General features: G+C 37.1%; 1 protein-coding gene across 1 annotated transcript in view; it reads left to right on the forward strand.

The window, feature by feature from the left end:
- Window positions 1–22,011, forward strand: part of LOC121441843 (coiled-coil domain-containing protein 178-like) — a 309,575-nt gene that overhangs the window by 265,619 nt on the left and 21,945 nt on the right. Inside the window, exon 17 of the mRNA XM_041643164.1 lies at window positions 9,699–9,833. Within this exon, the coding sequence (XP_041499098.1) occupies window positions 9,699–9,833 (135 nt within the window). The remainder of the gene's footprint in view (window positions 1–9,698; window positions 9,834–22,011) is intronic.

The raw sequence follows: 22,011 nt of genomic DNA on the forward strand, positions 1-22,011 counted from the left end.
TTTTGGTCAAATTTCTGTCAAAATGAAGTAAGCTTACTCTGAAAGCAAGTACAGATGCTGTGTGACTCACCTGTCTCCTCCCTGAATATAGATGCTGTAGGCTAGCTGCTCCAAGCTCTTGCCTCTCCAAGGTGAAAATAAACTCTTGTTTCTTTGATGAAATATAAATTACATAACATAAATATATGTCTATATTTGCACAAGGGATAAGCAGTATTAGTAGCTATTTGATATGAGACTTGGTAGCATTTATAACAGATAATCTCTATCAGAGTTTATATGGTAACAGAGGTCTTATAAAAAGCATTTTGAGATGTATTAGACTCTATATAGCTTAAACAACAGAATAATTCTGTACTCATTAATATAGAGACCAGCTACATATGTGAAATGCATTTAAGAAACATATATGCAGATAACAACAGATCTTTCTAGGCATAAGCTTGGCAATATTCACACCAGCTTGTGGAACAGGTATGAAAATAAAGATATCTCATCAATTCTGAGATTCATACATTGTATATACAGAGCTTGGTAAGAAAACTATAAAAAGATCAGTATTAACAGGATTTTGTGTATCTGCCATTCCTGTCTTACCAAAAAAAATCTATGGAACAATTTGTAATTGCCATTGTTTGGGTTATTACGAAAAAAGAGGTTTATATGATTTGCCTGAGAGCTGCACATCACTGTTCTCTGCTGAATTAAAATTGTGTGCACATATCTTCACTTATCAGTTTTATTTATCTGTCAGGGATTGATAAAAAGCAATATGCTTCAGTGTGTAAAAGCTTTTAACAAGAAGGTTGGAATTATAACCACAACTTTAATAGTCTAGTGCAAATAAATAACCACCTTTATCTTCCTATTGTCTATCATCTATCTAAATCTAAAATATATTCATATTTACTACTGAAGTTATTTTTCTGTTGTGGAGGAACATACTGGTTTCTCTCCCAAATGGCCTTGATCATATCTTTTCAAACCTTTCAATATTTTGCGGATTCCGTAAGGTATAGATGTAAAGGAGGTAGCATATTTTCTTTACCAAGTATGTTGAACTCAGAACGTGCTTCTGCAATGGAAGGAGACACTTCACTATGTTTATAAATAAGAAGTATAAGTAGATGATCTGAAATAATTTTATTTTCTCCAATGTAAACATTCTTCTTAATATTTCCACTAAGACCGCCAACTTTATACTCACGAAGTTCACAAGCTCCCTGAAGGACTTTGGGTGAACGTTGAAGCTTGCTGGTGCCAGAGCTGTGTTGATTCATGCGTACAAGTGTGTCCTTCCCCACCCTAGCAAGCGCCACTCACTATCGCTGCGGGATCACTACGCCCATTTCTACCCTGGTGCCCTTCTAATAGCGTTGGAATTCATTGGAACACTTTAGAGCCAAAGCAAAATTGAAAGAAAAACATAAAAATGTCCATCGGACCCCTTTCTCCTATCTGTGAACAGTGTTGCATTATTAGAACCCCAGAGTTGATCAGCACACTGGTTAGAGTCGATGGGTGATTCCTCCTTTTAATAATCAGACAAAGACCATCGTTTACATCAGCACTTCTGAGACAGCGAGCCACAACCCCACATGGGGTCTCAAACCAAATGTAATGTCTGAAAAACCTGAACGAACAGCGATAACTATTAATTCTGATCCGAAGCACCAGGAGCCTGTGATGTTTCTGCAGCCTCGGTTCTGAAAACAACACATGGGCTTTGCATTTGAATGGCATCATGCTACATAGTGCCCACAGGCCTGCATGAAACATCCGAGCCTGGATCCAAGATTGCTATATGTTATGAACTGCAGTATTTTTGCTGTATATTCAAAGGCCCCTGCACTTATAACACATAATTATAAACATAATGGTCTAATTATGGAAGACAAATATTTTTAATATAGTCTGTCACGCTTCAGCATAAATAGCATCAAATTTTAATAATATATCTTTTAGTAATATTGTTAGAAAAACAAGTACTTCTCATTAATTGCAAATTTACCTGTGTTGTTAATAAGTGCTAAAGATTATATACAATATAATATCATATATGAACACATTTACCTTAATATGTAATATATAAGCTTTAATAAATATATACATACATGTGTACACAAACACACACTATATATATATGGTATATATATGGTATATACCATATATATATATATAAAAAGTGCTAAATATATATATATACCATAGCACTTTTTATTCTTTAGTGTGTGGCTGTTCTGTGGTCTTTTTATCTATCTCCTTTTTCTTACAAACTTACTTTTCCACAAAAATGTATAATTTTGAAGAACACATTTCCTATATAGTCATCTTGATCAACTATATTTTCATTACACCAGTGATTGCCAAATCATTACTCGGTAAAACATAGATCAAAGGCTGACCTTGACCCTTGCCCTCCAGTTAGAATGAACCCTGCCATGTAGGGTCTTCTGTTTTCTTTTTCTCTGTTTGTTTTGTTCTGTTCTGTACTGGCTTGTCTTTGTTTTTGGGAAATGCGATCACAGTTCATTGTTCAAATAAGCCACATATGGTATTTGTATTTTAATTGAAAAGTCTCTTGTTATGTCTGATTCTTGAAAGCAGAAGTTCATTAAAAGGACACTTCTTATTTCCTCAAAATGTCCCTTCTTTTTTTCCCAGTATTCTTAAATTGCAAAAGCCAGTTGAGTTATGTGCTTTGGAGAGTTAATTTTTGGCACCATATGTCTCTAAAAATCATTCAATTCTATCTAAAGCATGGTTTCAATGATATTTATATTCCATATTCCACAGACAATTGAAGAAATTTTTAAATAAAAACATCTTAGCCATTGACTATCACAACCTGATAACATACAATTTACTCACAAGATTACAGAGGATTATAATTATGATGATGAATTTGATATCTGAACTCTGCTTTTGCTTTTTAAGACTAGGAAATTAAAAATTTTAGGTTGGTCTTTAATTTTGTGAAATAAATTATAAATTAAAAACTATACTAATGATACAGCTTGGAATAGAGATAAATCTTAAAATACTAAACAAGTTTTGAAGCATCTAAAAGTAGTAATTATTTCTATAATAATATAAATTCATTAAATATTTTGGATAGTTCTTTTATTGTAGGTAAGATCAAATTGCACAGAAACATGGCTAAAATCTTTTTCTACAAAACCAATCCCAGTTTCTAAGTCAGCAGATGGTCATGTGTAATAGGATATTGTTTTGAAAGCCAAATTACAATATATTCTCCAAAGTAAATGACTTCAAGCCACAGAAAATGGCAGGGGCCCTCTCAGTGAAACATCAGCTTAACTAATGTTTCTTATTTGTTAATAAAATAATTCAGTACACGATAAGTTAAGGGCATATGTAGACAATGAGGAAGTAAGCATGTGCCTGTATCACTGTATGTGCAGGCAATGGGTTTGCATGTTTGAATGAATGATGTTTGCATGCCTAACTCTGTCAATCAGTGCGGATATATTTCTAGAAGAAGTTGAGCTGATGCTGATACAGAGGGTCTGAGAACAACACTGAGAATTCTGATCTAGAACTTATATAATATCATCAACTTTTATACAAAATGGCAAGGTGATCCCCACAGTCTTTGTAGGAAACTACACACAAATCTGCACAGCTTCCTGGATGTTTACCACTGCTGTCTTTGGAACATATTGATTTATTGCCTACCATCAAAGATGAACATGTCTGTCTTAGTTTGAGCTATTATTGCTGCGATGAAACACAACCAAAAGCAAACTGGTAAGGAAAGGGTTCATTTATTTGACTTACTTTCCCACATCACTGTCCAAGAGGGGAAAGCCAGGACAGGAACTCCAGCAGGGCAGGAACCTGTTGGCGGGAGTCTGTATAAAGGCTGTGGAGACATTTTGCTTACTGGCTTGCTCCTCATGACTTTGTCAGTCTTCTTTCTTATAGAATCCTGGACCAGCATCCAAGAGATGACGCTACCCACAGTGACCGGGCCCTCCCAGATCAATTACTAATTAATAAGCTTTTCTACAGGCTTGCCTACAGCCCAGTCTATTGAGGTATTATTGAGAGATTTTTCTCAATTGGGGCTTCCACCTTTCCAATGACTCTTGTTTGTGTCAAGGTGATGTAAAACTAATCAGCACAACAGAACCCGTATCAGCTTGACACACAAACACATCACAATTGAGCCACAACCTTTTCTTTATTATTCATGCCCAAGGTATCACATTAACAGAAACATCACAGTAGGAAATACTCCAATTTTTTAAAGTCCCACAATCTTTAAAAACTCATACAACTAAAATTCAGTCTCTTTAAAATAGCCAGTCTTTTTTTTAAAATCCAGTCTTATAAAACTCAAAGTCTCTCAACTGTGAGTTCCTATCAAATCAAAAATAAATTAAATGCTTTCTTATTTCAAGAGAGAAGAACCAGGGTAGAATAATACTCTCAACAAAGCAAAACCAAACTCCAAAAGCATAGACAACACTATGCCCAATTATCTGGAATTCATTCATGATCATCTGGACTCCTCCAAGGGGATTGGGTCTCTTCTCTGGATCTGTCCTTTGAAGCACACACAACTTGTCTTCTAGGCTCTGGCTGGCTCCACTCCACCACTGCTGCTGCCCTAGGTGATCATCCCATGGTATTAGCATCTCCAAAATGCACCTGGGCTACACTTTCACCAACAGCCTTTCATGGGCTCTCTTCATAGTGCCAAGCCTCAGCTTTTCTCCATGACCCCTTCATGCCTTCAAAACTTGAATAAATTTTACACTACTGATCTGGGCTACCAGCACAAGGTACGACATTAGCTTCCGCTCGATCATAGCTTATGTATGCTCTCAAGAAACACTTCCCAACAGATTCCACCCAAATAATGTTGGTCTCTTATTAATTACCACTAATTTCTCAGCTCCACCTGACCAGCGTCAATTGTCCCAGTAAAGCAAAGGTTTAACTTCAGTGGTGCTGGCCTCTTGTTAAATAACCAGAACCCAGAACCACATTTACACAAATGGTCTGGTAGAGTCTTTATTTCCCTCTGAAATTTCACAAGCCGGGCCTTCATTTTCTGCACTGTTTTCAATATTCTTATCCTCCAAACTGCTACAGAACAACCTTTTAAGCTCTCACCTCTGGACTTTCTAGTCCAAAGTTCCAAAGCCTTTCTACAATTTTCCTAAAAACATGACTAGTAGCACAATCCTGGTACTAGTTCATCACAATTTAGGTTACTATTGCTGTGACAAAATACCATGACCAAGACCTGGATGGAGGTGGGGGTTCCTTGGACTTCCCACAGGGCAGGGAACCCTGATTGCTCTTTGGGCTGACGAGGGAGGGGGACTTGATTGGGAAAGGGGGAGGGAATTGGGTGGTGGGGAAGAGACAGAAATCTTTAATAAATAAATAAATTTATAAAAAAAACAAAAACAAAAGCAAACTGGGGAGTACACAGTTCATTTGGCTTATCCTTCCATACCACTGTTCATCATTGGAGGAATTCAAGACAGGAACTCAAGCAGGGCAATAATCTGGAGGCAGCAGCTGTCTAGGTTAAGGGTCTAATTTGCTATAAAATTTTGGGGATTATAATTACACCATTTCTCCTTTCTCTTTCCTCTCTCCAAACCATCTCATTGACTATTCCCAGCTTTCTTTCAAAGTCAGTCTTTTCTTCTACTAAAGAAGTTATTGAATGCATATATTTATATACATCGATGTTCCTAGATATAATCTTCTCAGTCTATATAATATTCCTTGTATGTATGACTTCAGGGCTGACCACTTGACACAGGACAACAAATTGATGTGCTCCTCCCTGAGGAAGGCCACCTCTCCTGCTTCCAGCTTTTGTCAGTTGCCTACAGTTCTTGGGTCAGGTTGAGGATTGTGAACTTTTCTTCATCCAGTTTGGCATGTCCGTTCCTGTTGTCATTGTTCATCTACCTTAGGGCAGTCATGCTGGTGAAACGTTATGGGTGTGCATTCTGATGCTACTAGGAAACACAGTCTCCCAGCACACCCCCTGGTCCTCTGGCTTTTACAATCTCAATGCCTCCTCTCTCATGTACCCTGAGTCCTAGGTGTGGGAGTTGCCCTGCGTATGTACACATTCATACTAGGCCCTACAACTAACTCTACATTTTGATTGGTTGTGGTTTTCTGTAGTGGTTCCTATCTGTTGCAAAGAAAGAAAACTTCTTTTCAGAAACTTTCCATTCTTTCTTGTTTCTGTCTATCAAGGACTGGTAGTTGCAAATTTTCCTCAAACTTCAAAAATGTTGAGGTGTTTTTCTTTCTGGGTTGGTTCTTAATGACCTTCTCTACTCGAAGGATACCAGTCTGGGCTCACATCTTGATAGGTGTAAGGTCATTGTGGTAGTTTCGGGCAAGAATACAGACAAATAAAAAGAAATAGATCAGTGTCCAGTTGCTTCTCCTCAGTTGGCTTGTGTGCATGAAAAGCACTACCATCCAGCCATGGTACTAACACAAACCCAGGAATTCCTCCCTGTGCAAACTGCATTGCTCAACTTTGTCTTATATCTGACTCATATAATATTTTATCATTCTCTGTGGCAAACAGGTCTTATCCATGGAGCTGTCTCCAAGTGCCATGACATCTCATGGGAAAATAAGTTCTTCTGTGTGCTAAGCCAGCTCCCAAATAATCCCATCCTTCACACAGAAAATATACTCCAGAAAGAAAATAAAAAAAACAACAATATTTTAGCATATTTTCCCAGTCTGTGGAGTTTGATGTTGCTTGGTGGCATCAGGGATCAAAAGTAAGGCCTGATCTAAGCTTGGTGTGTCATCTACTGCCAAGCCTTTCAGTGAGATATCCAATGCTACCTGATGGGAACAAAAGAGATACACCCAAATAAGAGCGGTTATGTTAGGCTTAGTCCTGACTGTGGACACCCTATTCTGTGTTTAAATGGGATAGACTTCCACTTGCTTTTGCCTTGAAAATTTCATATTTCAATAATCTAGTGGATCAACATATAAGTATACAACTTGATGGAAACATGAGATACATGTGCAAAGTTTATAATTCACTTCCTATTAACATCCGACAGGTGTAAGCAAATGCTCATTTCACAGCACACCTATATCAAGACAATTTGAGGCTCATATCTGCAGCACTTAGCTTGCTTGAAGAAATCTTGACAACACTTAACCAGGGGGGAAGTGGTTGGATTCCAGTCATGATGACATCATGGTTTGGAATATAAGCTTGAAGCTAAAATTAGGTAAACTCTTAAAAAGGCTGACTTCTGGACAGTAGGCAGGAAGAGACTGTGTGAAGGAGCCTCCAGCAGACAGCAGTAACCTATGATCTACTGGCAGGAAGGAACTAAGAAAATCAAAGGATTATTTTTGTAAAGAAAAATTAGTTATATCTCTTCAGAGCCTCTATCCCTCAAAATCTATTTATAGATAGGTTTTGATTAACGAGTTGCATTTATTTATTGTTATTATATAGCTTCTTTATTGAGAATATTTATCTAAACCTCTAGCCTATTGAACCAGAATATACAGAACTACACATCAGTGTATTTTAATATATTTTCTAGGTATAATATTCAAGGATGAGTTACTCAATAAGCAAAGGTAATTTCCTAATAATTTTAGTTAATAAACAAGTAAGATATTTTCTACCTTTTTTTCCCCAAGATTTTGCCTTTCAAAGACAAACTATCGTGTCTGACAGATTGCATTTTACTTGAAGACCAAGTATGGTGCAAAAAAGTTTTCAGTTTGTGTTAAATACCTCTTCAGAGCATTGTTGTCGCTTCCTTTCTCTTTACTCAGGTCCAACAAATTCTCCCGGCAGACTCTGTAGCCTTGTCCTGTTTCAGACTAAAGTCATTGATCATTTAAATACAGATCTCTCTTGCACATTGTTGTCGATACAAATTGACAAGTTGTTAAAGTCGTTGATGCATATCTTGGATGACACAGGGTCAAAGCTAACTTCTACCTATCCTGCACAGCTCCAATCCCATATCCTCCTCCTGTCCTTACCACAGTTCTGATAGTGTTACTGGGACCATCCATGTACTTGTGCGCATAGCAAATGAAAACTAACATTTCTACATGCAGCAATGAGTGTATCAGCATACAGTTCACCACCTGCCATTAATTATCTGATTTGGCTTGTGTTGCGAAAAAAAAGCAAATTTTCGAGAAATAGGGCACTGAACTTCTTTTCCAAAGAAATGGTAATCTTTAGTTTGCTGACATTACTTTGGTAGTCTGGATAATCCAAAATTTCCACCAATTTATTCTGAATTATATAGTTCATCATCAACTAAGTACAAATATGTTTAACAGATATTTTTGTATTAAATTGGCAAATTAACCCATAGTAGTGCCTTTGTTTTTCTGTGAACCGAACCTACATGTGCGTGGGGGAGCGGTGGTGAAGCCTAAGGAGATTGTTGAGAATAAAAACTCACAGACAACATGGGGAATTCAAAATCACCTTATCTAAAAAATTTTAAGTGACTATACATAGCAAAGATTTCTAAGATTCAGGCATGGTTTCTTGGATGTTCTACAAAGCATCTCATTCGTGTACCTCTGCTCCGCTCCCAACCATATTTTGACATTACTGTAGGTGTGAAGAGATATTCAAATGAATTTGTGTTTGTTATAAATTTGTTTCTTTCCATTTTGCAAAGCACACTAAGGGGTTATTCATACTACCAAACCCCAAATGAGTTTTCATGGGCAGGCTATAATATGTGACTATTTAGGCCTTTTGTAAATGGAGTTTCTTGTCAATTTTGTTAAATTTATCCCTTTACAATATAGACTTATCACAGTAATTCTTACAGAATACCAGTTGTTGAAAGGAAAGAGTTTTTGGTCTTTGCAAAACTGTTGATTTTCTAATATAAGCTGTTGATGGTTTTTATATTAAACTCCCCTGTATGATAGAACCCATAAGAAAATTCTGCTTCTTTCTGCAGGTCCTAAGTTAAAAGTGCCCACTTCTAAACATTGCATCTTTTGTACTTTAATGTTGACATGCTTCCCTGTCATGTGATCAGAGGGAGGCAGATTAATTGGGAGTCCTCGCTGGAAATCCCCTCCCTACCTTTTCTCCTCTCCTCCGCAGTTGATGGCAAAGTTAATTCTCCTTGGTTTTGTCATGCTCTGACACGCACATTGCCAGCCATAGTAAGCTTTAAGAGTGCAAAATAGATGCAGCGATGTCCATCGAAGTCTTCAGGCTATGTTTTTTAAACTTTGGTTTGACCTGATGTGCCGTTCAAAAAGAGCGTCAAAAGGTTTTGGGTTTATTTATTTTTTTCCAAACAGAAAGGTTCAATATGTCCTGAGGCTATCGGTTTTGAGTTAAACTGGGTGAAGTAGAAATATTTTACTCATCAGCTTTGCAGTCACAGAGTTTGCTCCAGCTAGAACAAAACTGCTGAGGCATTTAGAGAAAATTAACCCCCCATCCTGGCGGCCAGATGTGACTGGTCTCTGACGAGTGCACATGAGTGGGCTGAAAAGTCAAGAGACTGTGAAATTCCTGTCAGGTCCGTACAGTGCGGAACGGGCCATTGGCTGCTTTCTATATTTTCCCCCATCATTCTTCTTGAACAGTGCCATTAATTTCCTCTCCTCCCCTGACTTGTGTTTTTTTCCCTCCCTGTCGCCTTTAGCTCTGTCAGCTGCAAGAAAAGCTGGACAATCAATGGCAAGAATACTTCAGACTGGTGATCCTTTTTAACCAGAACCGGCTGGCCAAGTTCCAGGGGGAATCCCAGGACAGCATTCAGAAAATATTAGTGGTGCAGGTAGGTGACTGCAGCGAAAGAGGCGAGATTATTCTGATCTACATTGGAAAGCAAATGACGGGGTGTGTGATGAAGCATTGAAACCATATCCCATTAGAGTTTTATAAATTTTTAACCTCTTTGATAGACTAGGGCTGCATGAAGGATGAATTCAGCAAGTGAAAACATATACCACATGCCATGCATACTTTGAGGGAATAGGGAGATGGGACTGACTTATCGCAAACCTTAGAGAGAGTTTTTACACATACATGCTACTAAAACTGTGTTTGCTAGCCTCCAAGCCCCATTCTGCCTTGTGTTGGGGGAGGGGTCATTCCACACAGTGTGTCTTCTTCAATCATTCTCTGCCCTCTTTGAGACAGAATCTCTCACTGAAATGCCATCTGGAGCTCTGTCTGGGAGAGACTGACTTGTATTCTCCTGGTGTGCCCCCCCCCCCCCCGCTGCAAGAACAATGTTTTAGGCACATGCTATTATTGTGTTTCACCAAGAATTTTTTATGTAAATGCTGGGGACCCAAACTCGGGCCCTCATGCCTGCATACTAAGTGCTTTTCCAACACTGTTTTGCTTTCAAAAATGTTCATCGTAATTTTCTGGGAATACTTCAGTGCCAAGTGTGCTTTGTTAAAAGGATGGGTCTTGTGTTTGTCCTGTTTAGCTGTTATTGTTTTCCTTCTATTTGGTTCACACTTCTAAGTGTATATGGCAGTGACTCTATTTGAAAACTATGACAATTGATCCTAGAATGTGACTGCACTTCCAGATACATGTGACATTTTGCTGCTTGTGTCTGAATCTGGACAAGCATTTAATGACCCACTGGTTTTTTTTACGAGTCTGCAAGGCTTGAGAAAACCCTGCTGGTCATGTGAAGACTCTTGGTAGGGATGTTACTCAAAGTTGTTCCAAGCCAATGCTTTGCCATTTGAGATGTCATAAAGTGTGTTAAACATGGTGTCCCAAAGGAAAACACATGCTATTTTATTTTAAGAAGAAACAAAAGAACACAAGATGACCTGTCCCCTTTAACACAGAGCAGCAATGTGGTCCTTAGAACCATGGTTGTCAGGAAGTGGCATGGTCAGTAACAAACACTGGACCCCAAACACATGTGCTTTATGCTGCTTTGACTACAAGAAAAAAAAAATTCAAGGAATTTCCACAATTACTAAGCAATTTCAAATTCCCTTTTTCCTGGTGTCTGTTTCTAGCATTTCCCTGTGAGTAATGCATGCTTTCCATACTGGTTCGATTAAGAATGAGTTATAGAAAACCTGAAATAAAGTGGAAGAAATTAAAGTGTTGTTAGGTACAGAAAAGCTCAATGGAAATTCATGTGCAAATGGCTGTTACATTGGTTTAGAATTCAGAAGCATTTGTTTTCATTTAAAAAAAAACCTTTAACATACAGCATATTAAGAGAGAGGTAGAAACTAAATAATTGAATATCATTTGAAGTAAAACATGCGGGTGACTGCTCATCCTACTTCTCTCCCCAGGTTCTGATGGTCTAAGGTGCTCCAATGACTTAGTGTTGTAGAGAAATCCCAAATTTCTCCCTAAATATTTATGTTCTTATAAATCCTACAAATTGCAAATTCTCACTGTGAATTATGATGTGTTTTCAAAGACTGATAATGTCATTTGAATATCTGAAAGATGAGTGCTTACCCATAACCTTCAAACAATCTTTGTTCTTATTTAATACTGGAAACGCACCCTTCTGTTTTTTGAGGACACTGACTCTGGGTTGTCTGTGTTTGTAGCAATAAGTAATCCGGAAGTGAAGGAATAGCTTGGGACAAGGAAGGAAACTCGCGTGGTATCTAGAGACACAGCAGGGAGCTTGGCTTTGGTTTAGTGTATTTGTGAGGGAGTGGGGGTAGAGGCTGCATTTTTTTCTCTACAATAGATGCCTTCATTTTAGAATGTTTGAATGCTAACTTTCCTTAAAAATGAAGCTACAACGTCTAAAATCATGCCACAAACATATGCCAAGAAAGCATATGATTGTCCTGTGCATATCAGACTTAAACTGGATAATGTAGTAGATGCCACTCTCCAGGACCCCCTTCCTACCAGCCTTCCCAACCTCAACACTCTCCGTGGCTGCCCCTTTGGTCTGTTCCTGTTCCTTCTCCTTCTCTCCTACTTACGCCCTCCCTTCTTCTACAATGTACTTCTTGCTTGCCCCTTAAGGAACACCTGACTCAGTCAATGTAACAGTCTTCCAAGTCCAACCCTACCGGCTTCTGCCAGGTCACTAACCTTCATTGACCTTGGTCACCAGCACTATTCTCTACACAGCACTTTAACACTTCAGTTGCTGACTTTCCATGCTTGCCATTGCACCTTCCTTTCTAGAAGTTTCTAGGATCCCCCAGCACTTACTGTATCAGCGACAAGAGCAACATTCTTCCTCAGATATTTTAGGAGAACGGCATTAAGTTGTCCACATTTGACAGTGCTGAACAAGCCTGGCTTCACTTATTATGTCCATCTAGCAAGCCATGATGACACTTAGTACATTTGCGGAGGAGCCTCTGGCTGCCGGAAATTACATCTGATTCAACAGCACAAACATCGCTTAACATCCCATGCACTAACTTTCCATTTTCAGAGAACTTGATCTCAGGGTTCACTCTGGTTATGTCGGGGAATCGAAACAGTCTCTATTTCTAAATGATTATGAAGATGATGCTGTAAGATACTAGTGAACTACTGAGCAAAATTTATCTGCTGAACCTTTTGAAAAACTAATTGATGGTAAATAAATACAACACAATGCACATGTTAAAGAGAAAAGACGACCTTTGGTTTATCCTCAGGCAATGGCAGAAAACCAGTAGGATCGAATAAGCTTTTGAATTATATGACCAAGCAGAAGCCAGGAAGATTAATGATAACCAGAATAAAGTACTGGTATATTTGACTTTGTAGCCTTGTATATACATTTAAAACTCTAATTATATTGGTTGACCATGGTTTTGATAGAACTCAAAGTGGACATCTACAAAGCAAGAGCAAGTCCCAAGTCTATCGCCATGTTTTTGACTAAGTAGACACGCTTTCTGCAGTCTTGGCTGCATGTGTGTGAAACAATACTGAGTCCCATCATTTCATTTTTCCTGCAATTTGTTTTCTTTCTTGTTTTTAATTCACATGATCCTGTAGCAGCGTGGAAAACCTCTTACACATCTCATTTAGCAAATAGTCTGAGCACTGATCAATCACTCAAAAGACAAAGCTGCAGCCAACACATGCAAATGTGATCTCGGACTACATAAGCAGGAGTGCATTTTTCTGGAAGGATCAATTCCATCGTACTTTTTTCTTAGGCATGGCACATGTACAGTAGTTTATTCAACATAGAAAACATAGTTGCGGAGCTATATCAACACTGTTGAGAGAATCGGTAATAAGAAGGATGGGGGAAGGAAGAGGGGAAGAAACATGGATTGAAAAGCACAGAGCAAACTGGATTGAAAGGTAAGCATCTAAGGACCGAAATACAAGGTTACCATATACTTTGTTGATCTCTCAAAGCCGGCAACAGGACCAAAGGGTGGGAAAGATTAGCGAGCCGCTTTGTGCCCAATAGGAATACATTTTCTGTCAAGCATGCCCTGCTTTACCCAACCAGGCAGACACACTCAGGTGGAAAAGGCAAGAGGATATTGCAGACTTTTAGTGGGAATGAATGTTTTGAAACTCAGTTCAGGGCACCTGCTCCTCCTACAATGTCCCTTTGGTATATCAACACCCCTTTGCCCACCAGTATGCCAGCTTTTTCAAATTGAAATCATGTCTTCCTTATTCATCTTTTTCAACATAAACTAATTATGACTCTCAAAACACCATAAACAGAATAATTGTGAGCTTGTAAATTGGTTAGAATTGAATGGGATAAGCTTTAAGCCTTCCTTCCAGTTCCCAGTGCCTATGATCTTACATTCATAAATAGAAATATGGGATATATATATATATATGTATATATATCCCATATATAGAAATATATAGAAAATTGGGATATATATATACATATATATGTGTATATATATCCCAATACACACAGAGAGAAAAAGAGGGGGGAACCAAATCACTTAGCTACATGATATAACAGAATACCTCTGTGGAATCTTTTTGAAATAATAGAAATTGTGAAACCACATGCATCACAGATTTAAAATATGAATAGATGTATTACACTTGAGTGTTGACAAATTGAGAAAATCTCATTTGACAATTTTAGGTAGTAATATAAATGATATTCTAATATAGCTACAATAATTTAAAAATATTTTCTGAGAGAAAGCAGTACCATAAATTTTGAATAATTCAAAGGGTAAGAAGGAAGGAGAAGTATAGAAAATGGAAAATATAGATAAACATTTAATGATTAGATGACTATAAACAGTTTCACAAGGCATTTTGATGTTACAGATTTGCAACTTAGTCATGAAGGCAAAAACTGTTTTATTTAGAAGTTATATATTTAAAGCAAATGGAATCCAAACAAAAAACATTTAAAGCTCGCAAGACCCCACTCTTGATGAGAAGCTGCAGGCAGTCAATGAGAGAGAGAGAGAGAGAGAGAGAGAGAGAGAGAGAGAGAAAGGGGTGAGAGGATAGTCCTCTCTACACTCAGCAACACTAATGGGCACTGTAGCTTTCATAAATATATATGTGCACCAATAATTATGGAAGAAAGAGGTTATGAACTCGAGAAGAAATAAAAGAGACTTAAGAGGAGTTGAAGGAGAGGAAAAGGAAGGTGGAAATGATGTAAATATAATTAATAGTAGTATTCATATATGAAATTCTCAAAATAAGTATAAAATTTTTATTGTAATCTAAGAAGTAAAGACTGAGACAAAAGTATTATGTTCAAATTTGTGTTTCTTATGAATAAAAAATCTATTAAAACATATCAATAACAAACTTCAGGATATGTAAAATAACATGTGGTTGTAATCCAAATAAAAATAAATGAATCCACAATCAAAATAGGGACTATTTATGAATTCTATAATTTCTATTTAGTATATTTTGAGAATTTTATGCATGAGTACAACATTTCTCTCCTCTCTGTCTTCACCTCAAACTCCTCCTATCACCCAATCTTTATATTCATGACATCTTCTTTAGTAATTATGGTTACAAAAATAGTTCCAAGTTTTTGGTTGTAAGCCTAAACTTGAACTGTTGAACCTTCTTTATAGTCCAAGGGGAACAAGAGTCACAAAATCAACTAACCAGGGCTCATAGGAGCATACAAAGACTAAAGCAAAATTCAGCAAGTCTGCCTGAGTCTGAGATAGGTCCTTGCATACATGAAGAATATATATATACATACATACATATGTGTATACATATATTTTCTGTCATACATTACATTGTATCCATATATATAAAATATTGTAATATATATGTTTTTTAAAAGGATTACCGGTTAACCTTAGAGAACAGAACATAAAGTGACACAAGGAAAGCTCTCAGTGACAACATCACTGTTACTATCAATAAAAAATACTAACATTCTTTCTTCAAACAAAGTATATCATGTATTGAAATGCAAGGATTCAACTTTAGAAAATATATTCATGTAATTTAATACAAACAGTAGTCAAAAGAAGGAACTTTTTATTCAATGTACATTAAGCAGTAATTATTAAAAGCAACTATGTTTATCTAATAGTAAAGCAACAAAATAACATATAGCAAAATTCCTCCAGTTTCGTATGTTTTATAAAATAATAAATGAGATAGAAACACTGTATAAAAAAGGCAAAAACTATCATTATCATCATTATGATGTTTCTCTTACTAAGAGAAAGAATAAGCATTGGCATATTTTAAGATTTATATATCTTTATTTTATGTGTGTGAGTGCTTTGCCTCACGTATGTAAGTGAGCATATGAATCTAGTACGTGCAGAGCTCAGGAATGTATATCAGATTCATTACAAGTGAAGTTTCAGATGGTGGTGAGCTGTCATGTTGGTGCTGGGAACTGAACCTAGGTATTCTGCAACAGCAGCCAGTATTCTTAGCTGCTGAACCATCTATCCACCAGGAAGCATTAGAACTAATGAGACAGTTATTTAGCATGTCAACCTGAAATACAAAGCTCCTAAGAGTAAGCAAAGGAAATGACAGCTCAAAAGTCCATAAGCTTAAATCAAATCCTACTCAAATTCTAACAAGATTTTTCAGTGAGGCTTTAGGTGATTATAAATAAGTCCTCAAGAGTAGCTTTGACACTTTGTAAGAAAAACAAAATGTGTTGAGTTGACATTGAAAATTTATACCACTCTGTAGCAAAACAAATCAAAGGATATATTTATTAAATTATAGGAACCCATCGATGCAAAGGGCCTGTAAAACATAATGCAATAATTGGTAAACTTCTTTCATTGGACAGTATAACCAGAAATACAATTATATCATCTCTGCCTTTATATATAGAGAGGTCATGGTCAATATTATATAAATGTATCCTATGTGTCTCAATAAAACTTTATTTACAAATGGGAATGATTCTAAGAACGCAGGGAAAAAAGACCTCACATGTGTTTGGACATTTAAATATAGATTATTCACTTGCTAGCTGAGGTATAAAGTAAATTCCCCAAACATACAAAACAATGTATTTTATAAGATAAAGAATATTGGTCTATCTCCAAACTGCATAAAAGATAAAAAAAATGTATGATGCTTATTTGAAATTGTTAATTTTGTGTGTGTGTGTGTGTGTGTGTGTGTGTGTGTATATATATATATATATATATATATATATATATTTACATATAGTCCTTAGCTGCCATGTGAGTGTACTGGAAACTGGACCTGTAGTAATTAGAGTCATCGCATAACTAGCATTCAAAATATCTGCTAAAATATATATAAGGGAGCTAGAGAGTTGGCTCAGCAGTAAAAAGGATTTCTTTTAAAAAGCACAAAATATATATCCCAATAGGAAAATGAGCACATTTCAGAAGATATTGCTAAATGGCATATGTGAAGCAAATGCCCAATAGAAAGGCACTTGATTACACAACTTTAATCCTGGTACTCAGAAGACAAAGGAAAGCAGATCTGGCCAACCTGGTCTACAGAGCAAGTTCCACGACAGCCAAGCTTAGACAGTGAAAGGAACCACTGAAAACAGAAAGCTGGTAAAGATGTCATTGAACAAGGGAGTCATATTTCAGTCCCAACAGAGAGCTGAACTTGACTGCTTCAGCCACGTGGTTCTGGAATCAAGAATAGAAGAAAGGGGATATGGAATCTCCCTCTGTGACTAAGGAAAGCTGTCGAGGCCGGGCATTATGCCAGGGGTGTCCCTGCTTGCAGGCCTAGAGAAGCCATTGCGAAAAATTCTGAAGATGAGGCCTGGATTGCTTTGGAGACTCTAAGACATTGGAGATGCCTGAGCTATGGGACCTGCCCACGAAAGCTGCTAACAGGGACCGGAACCAGCCCAAGATAAAAAAAGTGTGTTGCAGTCCATAAAGCTGAAAGGAGTTCGAGATCTGAAGAGCATTTTGAGATCAGACATGGAAATGCAGACTTTGGAATTTGCCCAGCTGGTTTTTGGTCTTGCTTTGGTCCAGTATTTCCTTACTATTCTCCCTTTCCTCTGTCTTAGAATAAGAAGGCATATCCAGTGCCATTATATGCTGGAAGTATGTGATTTGTTTTTTTATTTTGATTTTACAGGGAATTACAGTTAAGAGACTGCGTGAATCTCAGAGGAGATTTTGAACTTTAGACTTTTAAATAAGTTTGAAAGTGTTATAGATTATGGAGATTTCTGAAGTTGGACTGAATGTATTTTTGCATTATGATATGGCTACAAACCTTTGGTTGGGGGGCAGGGAGTAGGATGTGTTGGTTTGAAAGAAAATGGCCCCCTAAAGGAGTGGCAATATTAGGAGGTGTGGCCTTGTTGGAGGAAGTGTGTCACTATAGGGGTGGGCTTTCGGGTTTCCTTTGCTCAAGCTGTGCTCAGTGTGTCACACAGTATACGCCCTGTTACCTGCAGATCAAGATGAAGAACTCTCAGTTCCTTCTCCAGCACCATGTCTGCATGCTGCCATGACCCTCAGTGATGATGATGAACTAAACTTCTAAATCTATAAGCCACCCTAAATAAATGTTTTCCTTTATTAAAGAAGTGGCTAAAAATAAAAAAATAGTTTTTTCCAATCTTAAAACCTTCACGTTTTTGAAGAGATATTGACAAATGGTAATAAAAGTTCAGAGAAGTAAACTTTCATATTTTATCAAGAATTTCATTTTTTCCATTACCAAAATGCAAACTGTGCATCCTTCTATTTAAATTTTTACTAGAGAAATGTCTTCAGTTTTCCACAAAAAAAAAAGTATATTCTGAGTTTGTTCTTAACAGTACTGTTACTGATGGCTAAAAACAATATGAACATAATGTAAATGTCCATCAACATGAGAGGAGATACATTAGAGAATGTTTGGCAAAATATGTGTGGCTGTGATGGTTAATCTCCTTTGTAAACTTGACAGGATTAGGATTGCTGTAGGGACACATTCATGACAGAATGTCTAGACTATGGTAATTAAGGTGAGAGAACCCACCCTAATAACTGGCTGTGCCGTCGCCTAGGCTAGAGGCCTGAGCTGGATAAAGGCAGGAAGGGAAAGGAGCACCACTACCCATTACTCTGCTTCCAGGCTGCACAGGCAGGTGACCAGCTGCCTCACGGTTCTGTCGTCATGCCGGTATCCCTTAAACTGCAAGATTTTCCCATTAGAGTTTATGTAAGTAAGTATTTCAAATATAAGTACTATTTTAAAGTTCCTTTTCTGTGTAGAACTGAGAGTTCTGACAATTTCTCTGAATACCCTAGTTTGAGTTTTGCATAGGTAAGCAGTGAGGCTGTGGATTGATTGCTAGGTTAGTACCTCAGGACCCGGCCAGTGAGACAGATGACTCTGTTGGTGAAGTGCTCGCCATACAAGCATGGCAGACCAGAGTGCCCAGACTCCGTTGGGGGGGAAGGGGCAGTGGGAGTAGCCAGGCCACACTTGTAGTCCCCAGAGTTGGAGAGACAGGCATTAGTAACTTTCAGGCCAGTGAGATATTCTGCGCTTAAAAAAGAAGAAAAAAGTATCCAAAGTGATCTTCTGGCCTTAGTGCACACACACACACACACACACACACACACACACACACCTGTATATAAGCAAAATCCCACTAGTGTGTCTCTCACGTTCAACATAATTCATGAAATGAAGTATACGATAAGCCCTGTACTAGTAAGCAACTTGCTACCATAACTCCCAACCTTCTCTTTTATGTCTCATATTGATACTATTATAAAGCAACTAATTCTTGCCAAAGACTTTCCAACTATACATGAACCTATTTATACCTTACAATATTTTCACATCCACAAGCTTACAAAGCAAGAGTTGGTGATATAATGCTTGCTTGGCATATATGAGGCCCTGGGTCCCACCCTCAGTGCTGTGCATTAATTAACTAATTAATTAATTAATAAAGTCTTGCAACTCCACGTTTCACAAAACACTTCAAGCTCCTGGGAATTCAGGAAATTCCATCTAGGTACACAACACTGCTGGTCATATAACATAATGAAAGAAACGCTTGGCTGAGTTCAATTCCTTTGACTCCTTCTGCAGCTTTTAAAGTATGCACAAACATATAAACAGAGAGAATTAAACAAATGCTCTTAGTTAAAACAGTAAAATGATTGAGTCACACGTTAGCCAAATACCTTCCTTTGGCTGTAAAATCAGCATTCTGTTCTCATCACAAACTGATTATTGCCAACAAACAAATACCTATCGCTGAAAAATCATTTCAGATTCAGAAAATGGTGTCTGAAAGGGATTTTAGCTCATTTCTTCATACTCCTACCTTTAGGACTTACTATCTCATTATCATTCCCTGGCAAAATTATGCCTCTAGAATGTTATTTTGATTGATGTTGGGGGAGTGAATTACCATGACATACCGAAGCACTGAATTTACTCCCTTCTTACTGAATGCAAGGATGATACACACAATACTTATTGTCCTGCATCTTTAGCCATTCGAAGCTAAGTTGAGGAATATCAGGTCCTTCCAATGTGCCTCTTAGGGACTGTCTTGTGAAAGGCATTTTAGTATACACTGAGGGGTCCCTAAATGCAAGGGATAACCTCCATCCACAAAGAGATGTGATCTCCTAAAGAAGGCTGGAACATCCCATTGTTTAAGTAAAACTAAAAGCAAAAAGATTTCAGTCTAAGAAGGGAAGAGAGCTTTTCCAAAGAAATAATTCCTAAACTATATCTTAAATGTTGAAGGAACCAGCTCTGTAGGATATTACAGAATAATTAGTTACAAGGTTAAGAGTAATCAAGTGTGGGCAATAACTGTTATGGTTGGCTAGAAACCGGGAGAGCTACTTAGGTCTGAATTCAGAAGAGTATCTTTGTCAAAGGTGAAATTTGGACAAAGTTTCTAGAAGTAGTTAAATATAAAAGGAAGAAAAACACAGTATGAAGGGGAGTAAGTAGATTTAAACACCAGGGACTTAAAGTGCTAGTGTTATACATTTAAAATTTACTTGTTATTTTGTTTTGAAGGAAGTCCTCATGTAGTCCTTATAATGTGTCTTATTCTCAGCACTTTGTGTACTTTAATTAATATCATTGTCAAAGAACTGTATGACATATTGTCATGGTAAACATATATTATTGGAAAGAAAACCAAATCACAAACAGGTAGAGCATGCTGTCCAGCATCAATGTGTAATAGCGGAGGAAGGTGTTGAATCCAGGTGTCCTTGCCGTTGGAGACCAGCTCACAGCTACACAGTACAGGAAATTTTCTCTGTATTGTTGAGATTTCATTGTGTCAGAGGAAGACAATGAGAAACGAGAGATTAAGTCATCAACAAAGTGACAGCACTGGCTATTTGAGTTTGACATTCCAGGAGAATACCATATTTACTCAGCATTCAGTAATCATTCATGACCGTCCATCTCTCAAATCATAATACCATTTGCTTCTCGGACATTCTCATAGTAGTAATACAGTTCGATTCATCATCTACTAAGGGGGCACAATTAAATCTTTAAAATGTATAAAAATTGATGTGGTCATTGAGTTAAAATATTAATTGCAGATCACATTAATTCAAAATCTCCCCATCCAAAAGATATATACATAAAACTCACATTCATTTATATTATAATCAACTCCTGGAAACCAAAGATAAAAGAAACAATCATAGAACCAATTCCACAGCATACAAAATTAAAAACTAATTTTAACACTGCGTCAGAAGCAATAATGGCCAGATGACACTAGACTACCTCGAAGGGGCTAGCTGAACAAACAGGAGGCAAGATCAGCCATCTCTAACAGAAAGCATCCTTTAAAACTGGTCCAGGAAAAAAAAATGGTTACATTGTCAATTTTCTGTACTCAAAAGATCTGCCTGTGACATTTTTCTTTATATAATTTTAAATTTTCTTGCAAATGTTTAGGTAAATTATTCTTGACAACAGTTATGAATTTTTTACTGTTTTCATTGAGTTATAAATGTTGGTATGTATCTTTCTCCCAATCATATTCACATTTCCTGCAATTGTTGTCTAAAAGTAGAGCAAACCTCAATAAATGACTTTTAAAAACAGCCAAAAATCTGGGAAGAAAACTAAAATCTAACCTGAAGAAAGTAGAGAGGTCAAATATAACAAAAAAAGAGCAAACACTTTTAAATTTTAATTTATTTAAATACTAAAGCTCCCAGCATGGTTTAGGATTTGTAGCATCTATCTATGAATGCAGCATAAATGGCAACTGTAGCATGAAGCATGGAAGGAGAGGTAGAGGTGTTCTGGTCTGCTTCTTAAATTTGATATGAAATAGTATGATGTTACCTTGACAGAATCTCAGTGACACAAACTGAGTCTTATTGTAATCCCCATACCCAAAATAGAAAGCGGTAACACAAAGATAAAGCAAACGTACCAATAGAAAAACTAGCACAGAGTACTGAAAAGTATTTGATTAACCCACAAGAAAAAAAAACAAATAAATTGACTCAAAATATTAGTCAAATTTGGTGAAAATAAAAAAACAGTGACCCTAAACCCAAATGTACTAAATTTATATT

The sequence above is a fragment of the Microtus oregoni genome, unplaced genomic scaffold (genome assembly GCF_018167655.1).
Source record: "Microtus oregoni isolate MIOR12 unplaced genomic scaffold, Mior012 000082F_ref0000272, whole genome shotgun sequence".
Lineage (NCBI taxonomy): Eukaryota > Metazoa > Chordata > Mammalia > Rodentia > Cricetidae > Microtus > Microtus oregoni.